This window comes from Rattus rattus, chromosome 7, assembly GCF_011064425.1.
Source record: "Rattus rattus isolate New Zealand chromosome 7, Rrattus_CSIRO_v1, whole genome shotgun sequence".
Lineage (NCBI taxonomy): Eukaryota > Metazoa > Chordata > Mammalia > Rodentia > Muridae > Rattus > Rattus rattus.
Window position 1 is genome coordinate 14,833,071 of NC_046160.1, and position 14,185 is coordinate 14,847,255.

The 14,185-nt window shown below is 45.1% G+C and overlaps 2 protein-coding genes across 2 annotated transcripts in view; one reads left to right on the forward strand and one right to left on the reverse strand.

Moving 5' to 3' along the window:
• The window catches only part of Fez2 (fasciculation and elongation protein zeta 2), a 39,852-nt gene extending 30,659 nt beyond the window's left edge, over positions 1 to 9,193 (forward strand). The window contains exons 6-9 of the mRNA XM_032908895.1: positions 296 to 376; positions 2,489 to 2,564; positions 5,541 to 5,606; positions 8,325 to 9,193. Of these exons, the coding sequence (XP_032764786.1) occupies positions 296 to 376; positions 2,489 to 2,564; positions 5,541 to 5,606; positions 8,325 to 8,341 (240 nt within the window). The 3' untranslated portion in view covers positions 8,342 to 9,193. The remainder of the gene's footprint in view (positions 1 to 295; positions 377 to 2,488; positions 2,565 to 5,540; positions 5,607 to 8,324) is intronic.
• Positions 9,194 to 10,453: 1,260 nt separating this feature from the next.
• Positions 10,454 to 14,185, reverse strand: part of Crim1 (cysteine rich transmembrane BMP regulator 1) — a 177,640-nt gene continuing 173,908 nt past the window's right edge. The window contains 2 exon segments of the mRNA XM_032908896.1: positions 10,454 to 13,023; positions 13,826 to 14,016. Of these exon segments, the coding sequence (XP_032764787.1) occupies positions 12,847 to 13,023; positions 13,826 to 14,016 (368 nt within the window). The 3' untranslated portion in view covers positions 10,454 to 12,846.

The window sequence follows — 14,185 nt, forward strand, 5'->3', positions numbered from 1 at the left end:
TAACGGTAGGGCTGACATTTACAAGTTGGAACAAACCTATGAGTTAGAGCAGGAAAGCTCTTCATGGGTATAGCGGCCTACAAACAGTCGGTTTCGCATTGGGCTCACACGGGAACGGAAGGGAGAACCCTTTCTGAAGAGCATGATTCTGTCTGCTTTAGGAGAATGAGTAACTGTGGCATTTTCTAACTGCTTGTCTGTTGGGCACAGAAAGCCATCATGGAACATTCCACTAATAGTCTCTGAACTTCTCTCTCTGTCCTGTTCTTCCTGGGTCATGTACTGCCGCCTTTAGCGCTTCAGCATGGAAGGGATCTCAAATGTCATTCAGAATGGCCTCCGCCACACCTTTGGAAACTCAGGTGGAGAGAAACAGGTGCTCATTATCCTTATTTTCCTCACCCTCTGCTTGTTCCTTTGCTCTGTGAGGGCCCTGAAAGTTGGCACTTTTACTAATTTGTAAGAGCATGGCTGAGCGGGGAGAAGTGCAGGCTCATTCTGTCTGCGTGTGGACAGTAATGAACACCATCTCCCTTTGGGGGAAAGCATTTAGATTGGGCAGCAGACAATTGCATTCTTGAGCAGGTTTCAGGGCCCCAATTCCATGCCCAGCCTTAACGAATAGATATTAATATACTGACTTACTAGCTTGCATGATCCTGAAAACAACTGACCTGGAACATGGTACATTGTAGCTAAACATTTAGAAAAGAAGAGCTCACTTTAAGGACAATGTGGCCAGAGCTTGTTACCTTCCAGATGAGACTCTCAGGTCAGATGTGCAGAGAGCGGATGTTCCCTCTTTTATCTGAAGTTGGGCCTATTGTACAGTGAGCCAGCCCAGTTGTCAGCCAAGTAAAGAATCAGGGATCAAGAGTTACGTGCTGTGGGACGGCAGAGTCGGGCGTGTGGCACCTTGGTTTGTATTAGAGCTTTGCATAATTCAAGGGAGGGTCACAAACATGGGAATGGATATATTGGTGGATATATTTGAAATTATCTTTCACTCTTTTAAAACTATCTAAGGCACTCTTGTAGGTCAGGTCGTGGCTGAATGAGAGCGCTGTAAGATGTAGGAAGTTTACCAAAAACACCAAATACCTAGAGCTTCTTCAGTTTTTGTGCATCACTCAAGGGAAGAGAGAATTGCTACTAAAGCGGGCAGTTCCCACTGACATTCACAGCCGGTAGGGAGGCCCTTGGCGATGGTGGAATTCTAGTTGCTATTCTCTTCCACTTGCCTCAACCTGCAAGGTGGAAGAATAACCTACAATTGGCCTGGCTCAGGAGGAGGTGGGCATTTGGGCCAAGGCATAGACTCCTCGTGCTTCTTCACATTGCCTGACACCAGGAGAAAAAGCTCAGGTGAGCACGTCATTGGAGTCTTAGGGATTTTTTTTTTTTTTTTAAATAAAGACACATACTTGACTGCACAGTTGAGCCTTACCTAGGGGATGTGGGACTCTGAGGTTTTAAAAAGTTGAAAAGCTCATTTTTTACTATAGTCTGGGCACCAGGCTGAAGTACTATTTGTTTAGCAACTGTCTTTATCTTAATTTTTTTTGTTATTTATAGAACTACACAATCTGTGGGGATTAGGAACAGAAATGGGGTTGAGAATGAATTTGCAGAACAGGCTTGAAGAAGCCCAAGAACAGGATAGGACACTAACTTTCTACGGGAGCTTCTGCAAACTGCTCTGATCTATAGAATAAAGAGTTCTAGACAGTTGTTTCCAGAACATTCTTTTATGAGATTTTCCCTTTTCATTTTTTAAACTGAAGTGTGATACTCATGAGCGTTTAGAGGGAGTGAACTGGCTGGTCAGTTTGTCACAGATTGAGACATGATTTTTACTATTCAGTTACCTTTTTAGCCATTCTTACTCAGTTATCGCTAATATCCAAGGCCATTTAAATGTACTTACACAGTCACTTAACATATTAACTGTGTTGCAGCCATCGTTTGGGAAGTGAGTCTTCGTTATCAGTGTCTGCAGGAAGTTGGTTTGTGTCTTGAAAGGTCATGTTATTCAAGTTGACTGTTGTTTTCCACCAGAATAAGAATGGTCTGAAAGGGAATGATTTGATAGCCAGAGATTATTAATTGTATAGTATGGTTAAGACTATGCTGCAGTTCCATGACTGTTTTGAAACTGTGTTGACAAACACGCAAGGAAGCAGGACGCCACATTACAAACGAGCAAGCCACCCCGCTGTTCTCTGACCTCACCCACCCTGTGAAACGTTCGGTGCCGGAGCTGCAGGAAGGCCCTTGCTTATGCCGATGGGAGCTTACACAGCAGGTAGAACTGGGGAGAAAAATGAGCCCCAGCAGAAAGACACAGACTGCGGGACAGCTGCCTATGCCCGTGTGCCCACCTCCAAAGCAGCCATGCTTCTGTTAGACAGTAGACCTTCTAGGGAGGGCATTGCTCTGAACGTGAATTCATTCAGGCCTGAGTGATGTTTTTCTTTTAATTTGGCAGTATTTGACGACAGTCATCCCTTACGAGAAAAAGAATGGGCCGCCGTCTGTGGAAGATCTTCAAATATTAACAAAAAGTGAGCAAAGACAAATTTAAACCACTTACTGTTTGACTTCTGCTGTTCCTGAACTCTCGGTTTTCTGAATTTTACTGTTTATTTTCTCAGTGTAGGTTGGTAAAAGATGGATGCTGTCCTTTATTCTTATGACAGGGAAATGAATAATATCATATCAGATGCAGCGCTGACTCAAGCGTGGTTTGAATTGTTCCCTTAATTTTTGAAATATTTGTAAGCCAAATATATATATTTTTTAATTTAAGAACACTTGTAAGTTGAATCTTTATGAGAGCATGTCTGTCTGTCACTGAATAAAACGCTCTGTGGCTCTTTGGGACTTCGTGACTGACTAGGAGAGCGCTAGAGATGTAGGGTAACACCCGCCTTCTGGGGAACAGGAAAGCAGAGGTAGGAGGATTGCCCTGAGATCCTTAGATTTAACCATCCTGGGCTACACCTAGTGATATCCTGTCTGAAAAGAAAGAAACAAACAAAGTACAATTAAATTACTTCTAAGTTTCCTGATTTCGTGTTGGAAGGAAACGGACATGTATCACGTGGCTGGACACTGTCAGCGGCATACGGGCAGGAGGTCTAGTGGGGACAAGCAGCTTCCTTTGAGCCACTTGCTGCCTGCTAAGCTTGGTTGTTTACCCTTTTTCCTGGTGAGCAGTCCATGCAAAGCCTTATATTCAGGTATAGGTGAGCCAAGTGATGGCAGTCGCTGTAAGATGAGAGGCCAGAGCTTAGCTGGGTAGGTGGTCAGCCCTGTCACTTTCATTAAGAGCTTGCAAACTCGTGTGTGTCACAGAAGATGGTTAGGTTAGTTACAGGCCTGAGTCTCTTCGTTCTTGGGCAGCTGCACCCTGGATGACCCCAGCTCCCGGCATGTGACTTTATAGAGAAGTTAGAAAAGGCCGAAGCCTGGAAGCAGAAATGCTGAGTCTAACAGTTGTCCAAAGAAGGGAGAATAGCTCAGGGATGAGACAGTCATTGCAGCCCCGCATCTAGAACATTCTTAGGTGATTTCTTCCTAGATGGACACGTTTTTAGAATCTCTGGGCATCTTTGGGTGACAGAATGGTGTCCACTCTAACCAGCTCTGATGGTGCTGTGATGGTGGACACACTTGGGTGCACTATCGACAGAGGAAAAGCCATTTATGCATCTGTGGCTCCCTCATAAGAGCTGTTGGAAGGGAGTCACGGCATGATGATAATGGTAGGCCAGAGAGTTCCATTGTCTCCTGACAGTTAACACTAGTCCCTATGTGCTGTCTATATGTAATGAGGAGATGGGCCCTCACTGACAAACCTCTGAGATGACCTGATTTATTATCCTCATGTGATGGGTGAGAGCTCGGTATGCAGGGTGGTGAAGAACCTTATTCACAGTCAGAGAAGTTATACCGTGTGGACTTCTCATACATCCAGGGGACTCAGTAACTCTGAAGGTACAGTTGGGAATTTGTCTCTGTCTAGGTGATATAGATTAAAAGCCGAGACCTAAAGCCTGATGCTGAGTGGCTGGTGTTTGAGTTTTGGTATTCACCAAGAACACGGTGACATTAGGCTAGCAGCAGGTGTGCCTCAGTGTTAACACACTTAGTCTGGCATACATGAAGCCCTGGGTTTGATCCCAGCAATATAATTATGTGTGTGTATTCTATATACACAGACACAGACACATACACAGAGATACACACACACACACACACACACACACACAGATACACACACACACACACACACACACACACACACGTATATGAGACAGAATTACTACCACATAGACCATTTAAAGGAAAAAAGTGCATGATTGAAAAACACACACACACATACACACAGATACATACACACACACACACACACACACACACACACACACACACACACACACACACACACACACACACACACAGACACACACACAGACACACACACAGACACACACACAGACACATACACACAGACACATACACACAGATACACACACACACACACACACACACACACACACACATACACACACAGAGACACACAAACACACACAGACACACACAGATACACACACATACACACACACACACAGACACACACACACACACACACACACACACACACACACACACACACAGACACACACACACACACACACACACACACACACACACACACACACACACACACACACACACACAGACACATACACACAGATACATACACACACAGACACACACACACAGATACACACACAGACACAGACAGACACAGACACACACAGACACACACACAGACACAGACACACACAGACACACACACACAGACACATACACACACACACACACACACACACACACACACACACACACACACACACACACACACACACACACACACACACACACACACACACACACACACACACACACACACACACACACACACACACACACACACACACACACACACACACACAGACACACACACACACACACACACACACACACACACACACACAGAGCAAAACCTACCTTTAGAAGATGATTCCTTATCTTCTTCCCTAGCAAAGAAGGTGTTCAGAGCTTAGCAGATGCTGGGAGCTGCCTTCTAGGCCTTTCTTTATTTGATCTTTACATTTTTCACTACATCTTACTGGTCTACTCTTCGGAGAGTACAGTTACAGCTCCCCTCTCTCCAGAAGGCCCTCCAGTTCTAAGGATCTGTAAGGGCAACAGGGCTCATCAAAGTGCACACTGTACTGTCCTTCACCTCCCAGCATTCACTGGAATGAAGCAGATGCTCCACGAATGGCCCAGACCTCTTCCCTGTCCCCCGCACTGGACCTTCACTGCATTCTCCTATCTAGAAAAGATTCTGTAACTTGTGTGACTCAGTTACGCCCTGTCATTCATTGAGGACACAGCTGTGAAGTGACATGTAACTTTTGACCTGGACCCTGAGTTACTGCTGTTGTTTTTTTCTTGTTGTATAGTTCTGCATGCCATGAAGGAGGACAGTGAGAAAGTTCCAAGCTTGTTAACGGACTATATACTGAAAGGTGAGTTGTTAACTGACTGTATGCTGAGAGGTGAGCTGTTGACCGACTGTATGCTGAGAGGTGAGCTGTTGACTGACTGTATGCTGAGAGGTGAGCTGTTGACCGACTGTATGCTGAGAGGTAAGCTGTTGACCGACTGTATGCTGAGAGGTGAGCTGTTGACCGACTGTATGCTGAGAGGTGAGCTGTTAACCGACTGTATGCTGAGAGGTGAACTCTGTGATGCTGTGGGAGCAGTGGCTGAGGGGCTGTGCTTAGTTACTAGATGTGTCATCTTGACATAAACTTTGTTAGTGTTCAGTGATGGTAGAAGGGCAGATGATGTATGACTAACATTAGGGCTGTACACAATTTGGCTTCTCTTTGAGATCCCAGGTTGGAAAGAAGTTCCAGAGCAGAATGGTGAAACCTCACCGGAGCAGGAATTAGGAATGTGTTAAACCCAGTTGGGCTCTGGGCATGGTAATGCATGCCTTTAATCCTAGCTTTTGGAGCAGAGGAAGGAAGATCTCGGAGTTTATTCCAATCTGCTCTACATAGAGCTCCAGGCCAGCCAGGAGGTACATAGTGAGACACTGTCTCAAAAGATAAAGTAAAATAAAATAAATTATTTTTAAAAAAAGTTTAAAAATGACCTTGACTACTCTTTCTGAGTCTTGGGAAGGGTGGTCTCTAATCACCTTGAGGGCAGGAGAGGGGGAAGGACAGATGTGCCAGGCCGGATGGAGCTGAGAGAACTGTGAACAGTGCCAAGTGAGGCAGAGAGGACACCGAAGTTTCAGGTAGAGAAGGGGGAGGCCAGGATTTCTCACTGTCGAGCTGCGGCCCTAAGTGTCAGTCAGACTCGCCTTCTGGACCACACAGGCCGCCGATACTCAGGAGGGAGAAGACGGCAGAAGGTCAAGGGCCTCCCTCTGCCCAGAGCAGAAATCCAAATGCTACCTCCTCAGTCGAAGGGACAGAGGGCTCACCCAGCTGCGGACAGAGTGAATGCCGGCCAGTGGGCTTGTTACTGACGGTAGCGCTTGTTTATGACCAGATCTGAGTACCGTGCGGTTGACGGAAGGCAAGCACTTCGCAGAATCGCTCGCTTTGACTTCTCCCTTCCACTGCTCAGCAGGAGAGAGCGTGTTCTGACTTCTGAGACATTTGCCCTCTGATGGGCTTTGTATTCAGCTATAGTCTCACAAAATTGAAAGGGCCCACGGTGAATGATACAGAATTATCACTCATAGAGACGACATACAGAACAGCCACCAGCCATTTGCCAGCGGGTTAACATGGGAGGGAAAGGCTGAGTCGACATCTTTTACATTTTTTTTTTCCCTGATGGCTGGCCTTTTCTCCCTATTGAATTAATGATTTTTTCTTTTGTACCTGACATCTTTGTTTGCTTTAGTGTTGTGCTAGCATTGGTACGAAAGCTGGATGGCGCTGAGGTTTGCTCTAGACATGAAACAGGAAGGAGACGAGCATAAAGAACAGGTCTCAGTCTTAAATTACAGTGGATCTGGAGGGCGGGCGCTGCCGGGACAACCAGGCTGTGGCTTCAGAGGATCTGATGCCCTGAGGAACAGGGCTCTGGGTGAGATGTGGGCTGCAAATATTAGAGCCTACAGTCTGCTTCACACAGGCTGGGTGCGCCTCACACAGGCTGGGTGCGCCTCACACAGGCTGGGTCCACATCGTACAGGCTAGGGGGTCTTTATGTTGAAAACCTAGGGCCATTACTGTAAGTCTTGTCCTCCCACTAGGGGAGGCAGGTGTCTGTTCCTTGGCCTGCACCTCCCGCCCTGGCCACTGGCTGTCGCTGAGCCGTCTGGCTGCCTGTACCGGTTCCTTGTGAGCTGTTCTTGCACGTGTTGTGCTTCTGTCTGTCTTACGCTGTGAAGACTGAGTAGGAAGAAAAGCAGCCAGAACTCAGACTCCAGCCACGGTGCTGTAATGTAGAACACGAAAGAGGGAACGGGGTGTAGAGGTGTTCAGGGCTTGGCGGAAGCGTCAGTGTGGGCTTGTGGGTAATAAAGTGTTCTTTTCCACCCTGCCTGTCAACTGTTGCTTTTCCTGGGGACCAGTAATCAGACCATGTGGGAGGGGTTGTTGCCCAGAGTGGAGAGTGATGTGCTTTCTCCTGTGGCTTAGCTGGCCGTCTTACTGTCCTAACCCATGGCTTAGCTGTGTAAAAATACCTCCCTACTTTTAATGCAAGGGTAAGGAGTGAGAGAACTCGAAGTGACCCCATTTGGCCAAAGGTGGACCAGGTGCTGGTGGGCAGATGCAATGCTCACTTAATTACCACCTTCCTGCCACTGCTGACTTCAGTAATAAGCCCTGGCCCACTGTGCTGCCACCGTCCAGCCCGACAGGGAAACAGGAGTGTGCACTCTCACACTGTTGACAACCCCCCCCCCGTGCTCTTACAGGATTTACATATGGGGCTGGAGTGATGGGCTTCTATCTGGTATGCTACCCCAAGAGATGGCCTTTAGGTGTCTCATTTCTGGAAAATTCTAATTCCCGTGTCTTAGAGAACTTCTCATTGTTGGTTGTAACCTCCTGAAGTCTTTTACAAATGCTATTACAGATCCTTGCGTTAGTATGCAGTCTTCATTACGCAGTGGCACTTTTCATATACATATAGAATGTATATTCCACTTCATGCTCAATCCAGGTGTATGCAGGAGATACATTTCTACCTATTTCTTTTCTTTATTGTAGTTCTGTGTCCGACATAGAGCAGCGGTATGGTGGGAACCGCTTCCCCTTCTGTGGACTCCAGGCTTCATGACCTATGCTGTTACTCTGGAACATGCTGTCACGACTCCCGGCTTTTGGAGACCCAGCACACTTGAACTTGGATTTGCAATTCAGTATTAATAGATCATCCACTAATCCATCACGTTATAGCACTACGAGAGCTTCAGCACTCTTGAATTCTAGAGATAGGATTTGGTATACATAACCATTCTGAACCATTCTGGTTTCTAAGTTAACAGTCAAGGAGAGGGAGGGACGTGGACTGTGCATGCTGTTGTTTTTGACAGTGTGGCTGTTAGGTTTTGAGTTCCTCCATGTGAACTGCACTGAAGAACTAGGTTAAAGCACCGGGCGAGCCAACTGTAGCCGTTCTTCAGCGAGGGTGAGGATCGGTGCTTTTAGAGCATCTTCAGACTATTACCTACCAGTATTGTCCAGAAACTGAGATTCAGCGTGGCTGCTGGGAAACAGTGCCACCCGCCTTCACTGCTTTCGCCTCACTGTGGACGCCGGATGCGGTTGGAAACTGAGTTTTGTAATGTCTGCCTGATTCACCATTGTTGGCATGCGAGCCGTTAGGATGCCATTCACAGTCATTATGAACTTTGGGTGTGTCTGTCCCGTGAAGAAGCGTGTGTTGAAAGGGGTTCATGCCTCTAAGGTGCTTAAGGAGCTGCTGAGGTACTGCCTTTTCTCATGGGTGTGCTCGGTTTTATTTACACCTATGTGCTTTTCTAGAAAAAGCTGCTCATGGCTGCAACACTAATCATGAACACTTTTGCCAGTTTCAATCAAGTCAGCGGCATTTAATAAAACAGTTCACACTTAGGGGTCTTGAGTGTTTGTTTGGTTTTGTCCTCAGTGCTATTCTTGGACTTCGAGTGGAATTCACTACTAAAGTGTGCTCACTGGGGAGGCTCTCAGTAGCTTCGTTCGGATGCTGAAGAGGGAAAGCGGCCTTTCCAGATCATACTGCACTGCTGTGGAATGACAAACCATCTTCCTCTTTAGCTGGACAGCAAGGATCCAAAGAACCGAGGCAGCTCCCTCTCCCAAACGAGCATAGCTGGGAGTCTTCCCCACCGTAGAGTCTCATGTACACTGGCTGTCTACACCCCCAGCCCCGTCAGTGAATGCAGTGTACGTGAGGCCCGGTCTGAAGTCTGATGGCCTCTGGCATCAGCTGTTCCTAGAGTCTGCATTTCAGTGCCCTGCCTGATAGTGGAGATGGGGACTATTTGCCAGGTCCCTTTGAATTGCTGAAGACATGGTGTTAATAATTTAAGAAATGATTTCAGTAGAATTTGTAGCATGCCTTAGACTAGGGAAACAGCTCTAAAGGATGTGTAGCGGCCCATGACCTGCTTCGGGCTCACGCTGGAGTGCCTGCCTTTCTCTACCAAGTCAGTCCTTTTTCAATGGGTTCCCCAGTTTTGTTCTATAAACACCTTATTCTTCAGTAGTAAACTGCATAGCATGATCCGCCAAACAAAAATGAAACCTGCCTTGATGTCGTTCTGAAAGGTTAGGCACCCAAATCTTAAATCCAAAGTTTCAGAATCTGAGAGTTTGTGAGCACCAATGGATACCTACCCTGAGTGTCGTGTGCTGGCGTCCTGGGGGGCAAATCTCAATCAAAGTGTTAAATTACCCAGAGACATTGTGTGAAAGGGGTATCTGGAAAACCCAAATACGTTTCTTATTTAGGTCCCATCTCTGAAGTATCTCCCTGTATATGGAGATACTTAAAAAACCAAAGGAGGTCTGGTGTTTGCAGTACTTTGGAAAAGTATCCCTTTGGTCATTTGGTCAGTCTGTCCAAATGCCAGCATCTTCCTCAGTTATGACACTCCAGCACTCCTGTGCAGTGCAGTCTAGGGACAGCCTTCTACGGAGGCCACGGGGACAGGCCACTTGCTGAAGGACTGACCAGGCAGCCCTGGGAGACCACAGTGTTCTCACCCTGGGTCAGAAGTCTTTCGGAAGCGCATGGCTTTGAGTTAGTGTTTTATTTGCTGCGGAAAGCCAGGATGTAAACAAACCATCCCCTCACAGCTTCGCTTTATGGAAACAAAACCAAACCACAGAACTCTGGTGCACTCCAAGTGCTATATGCCTGGTTTATTCTTCAGGAAATTATATTTGTTTTTCTTTTACAAGAGCACAACAGGAACCAAAGTAGAAGAGTAACAGATACAGCACTCAGGATAAATCATATCTTTAAAATAATAAAAAAATTTACACCTTATCCTATATCCTGTTAGTATTTTCATATGGGCATGATTGAAAAAAAAAACAACAAAAAAGCAAGCATTTACAATTTTTTTTCGATAAAGTTCTTTTTCTTTCTTATGCCAGGAATGGATAAATTGTCAACAAAATTTTATACTAATCAGGCTGATGTAAATCTATTTCAGTAACATATCATTAACAAATTTATTTTGGAAATAGATAAAAAATATTGCCCCTCGATAATAAATCTTTCCTTTGATGCAAACAGCTAGAACACCTTTTTTCTTTTTGATATTCTAAGACAAAAAAAATGGTTAATCTTCAGATTAATAAATTAGGTCATTATAATAATAAATTAATTTTTTTTTAAGTTCAGCAACCTCTGTCCAAGTATTTACAACAATACTTGAAAGTTCCTTTACAAAACAGAACATATTTTCTTTTCACATTAAGCATACTGGGTATCCGTGTCTTTCACAACAAGCATTTTTAAAGGAAAATCAATGCACAAGTGGGTCATTAGTATAAAAGTGCTAAGAGCTGTTTGAAAAGTTAACACTATAGCATACAGTCAGTTAGATTCGAGGCAAACTACAACAAACTTCCAGCTTATTGCGGACAATATTCCAGTAGTTGTTTCAAACAGTTGTTTGAAAGAAAAAAAAAAAAAAAAAAACAAAACCAAAACCCAGGAGCTGATTAGTGATTCAGATACAAAACTGGCATCCATGTCTCTGGCCAGAGAGCAAACTGGAAACCAGGTGAAAGGAAATCCAAATGAAGGAGAAACATTTTAATAGAGAAATATCCTTTCCATAGCATGGGAAATGCTGGTTGCTCCAAGTGTATACACACACACACACACACACACACACACACACACACACACACCACCACACCCCTTTTCTTTGCAATTAAACTGCAGTTAAATGAGATTATGGTATTCAAAAAAACCCCTAAGTGGTCAGAAAGCATCTCTATGGAATGCCTGTTTATCTGCCTTTGCTCTGGTTAAAATCTCATAAAAATACATTCAACAGGAAAACATAAATTGTATGTGTATAAATATATATGCATATATATTATATACACATGCACACAAATACTCTTGTTTCTGAAGCGTAAGATAGTCACATAAATATTCCTATAATCGCTAAAGTTTAAAGAGGCATCTTTTTTTTTTCCGAGCTTCAACAAAGGTGCTTGAATAATAGACAATTAGAATGAAGTCGTTTCTATTTTGTAGAATCGGTATATAATAAGGAAAAACAATCCCAAAGAGTCGTGTTTTTTTTTTCTCAAAAGTTTCTTCTTGAGCTAGAGCTTCAACAAAACTATGAACAACCACCAATGATATAACAGAAGAAAACAACAACGAACAATGAAGTGTAGCCCCTGGAAATGCCTGCTGTCCTTCGCCGGTGCCCTCCTTCCTGCCATGTGGCAAGCAAAGCGCCAGTGCTCGGGTCCAAGAACTGACCTCGTTCTTACTCATCTGCTGTCTCTACTAGGAACTGGCTGGTTGGCACGGAAGAAAACAGAAGCAGCAAAAAGAAACCGTATACAACCTCGATAACCCGCTTTCGAGACACGTCCGCTAGCCATTTCCCTGCCCTTCCTCACCGCCTACTGCAGCTGTGACTGTATAGAAGAGAAACTTGTGGCTTTAGACCTGGGATGGCTATCAGAGTTCGGATGCGCTTGTCTGGTGGGATAGCAGCTGGGTTCCAAGGCCTTCTGTGTTCCTGCTTATTCAGCCCTGACCACTGCAGCAACCAACAGTCTTTGAGAGTAACAGGAAAAAAAAAATTCCTCTGGGCCATGAATTGCCTTTATTTTTACTGGCTTTCTCCCCAAGCCAAGCTGACCGATTGTTTTTCTTCCCAACACTACCCTCCCGACCCATTTCCCCCACCAAACTCTCTGTCCCCACCCCCGAATGTCTTTACAGCTATCTTACAAGCAAATATACTTTAGCAAGTTTTAAAACTTTGGTTCTATGAAAACATGTGGTCAGTTATCTTGAGGCCAAGTGGGAATGCTTGTTCTGCACAGTGCTGTAGACAGAGCCCATCCCAGTCCAGCCCTTAGTGCTGGACACCAAGTCACAATCCAATACAATACACTAAGCAAGTGCGCAAATCCTAGTTTACTTTAAAGAGCAGATTTTTTTTTTTTGTTTTTTTTGTTTGTTTGTTTTTTTGTCGTTGTTCTCCGTCTTTCGAAACCTCATCCGCGCTGCTGTCTGCGTTCACACCGTTTGGTAGAAATTGTCTGCCTGTAGATGGTTCTGTTTCTGCATGCTGTAGAAGCCACTGAATCGTGCATCTGGTTCAGCGATTCTTAGCATTCTCTGGGAACCGTCCACCTGGACCCGAGTGCCTTTCTTGCAGTCCACCGATACCAGCTGATTATTCAAAGAAGAAGGCTGTTCAGTGAGAGACGAGGGGGGAAACCCACAAAGAATTAGCTTACTTCTATGTGCCCAATGAACAGAAAGGCAGACCCAACTCTGATACACAATGGCTTCGCCACCCGAGAATGGCTAGAGTGCCCATGGGGCATGCCTGTAGCGTACTGTGGCTGTAGCTACATGTTCATTGGTGAAATGACACAGTAACCATTTCCAAATCCTTGGCTGCAGGCTTCATTTAAGAGGGTTGAAAGCTGGTAGAAGTATCTTCTCTCCTGTCACCTTTCCTTGCTCAGCACCATGCGTTTAGCATAAAAGTTGTGCCCGTGCATATTGGACTCTGGACCTTGCCTTGTGTTATTTCCGGGTCTTTGTGCTGTCCTGTTCGCCCTGCTCTCTGCACGCTTGTGCTAAGTCTACCTGACATCTTTGCACCCTCAGTATCTTCTCTCCTATCACCTCCCTTCTTTTCATGGTTCCTTTCTCTTCCCATTCAAAGACTCAAAGTGAGAAGAAGCACCGATGATCAAGTCACCCCAGCAGATACCAGCTCCTTTAAACCCATTAAAAGTATCCAAGAAGCCGGGTCTGTGAGAAGTTAGGACTCGTGTGTGGGGGTGACTGGTTTTACCCCGTGTTCAACCCAGCCCTGGGCAAGTATCCTAAGCTTGCTTGCTACAGCTTGATAAATACTGATATTAAGACTAGCAGAATAAAAACAGCATTGCCCGATATAAACCATATTAAGAAAGTGTAGGGAAACAGGAGAGTAAGCTCTCTTAGTCATCATTCACGGTTTACCACTCGCAAACGGTACCTTGGTTGGTGTCCGGTACCAGCACAGCAGCGGTATCCACTGTTTCTTCTGGTTGATGAGCAGGAATGCTATTATGATGGACAGGCATATGATTATGGGAACCACAACGGGGACAATGGAGTCCAGTGATGAGTCTTCACTTGGATGCAGCCTGTTATTGTCTCTGTAATCTACCTGGAGGTGACCCATATCTAGGAGAGAAGAAACAAGCACTTAGTACTTGAATCAGAATTTTAGAGGATTATTTTAATTACACTGCAAATACAGATCGGCAGCTTGGTTTTCCTACTTCCTGGTAGTCTGGGGCTAAAACCATGATTAAAGTCTACTGTTGAGCCAAAGAGAGCTCTTAGAGAGTAA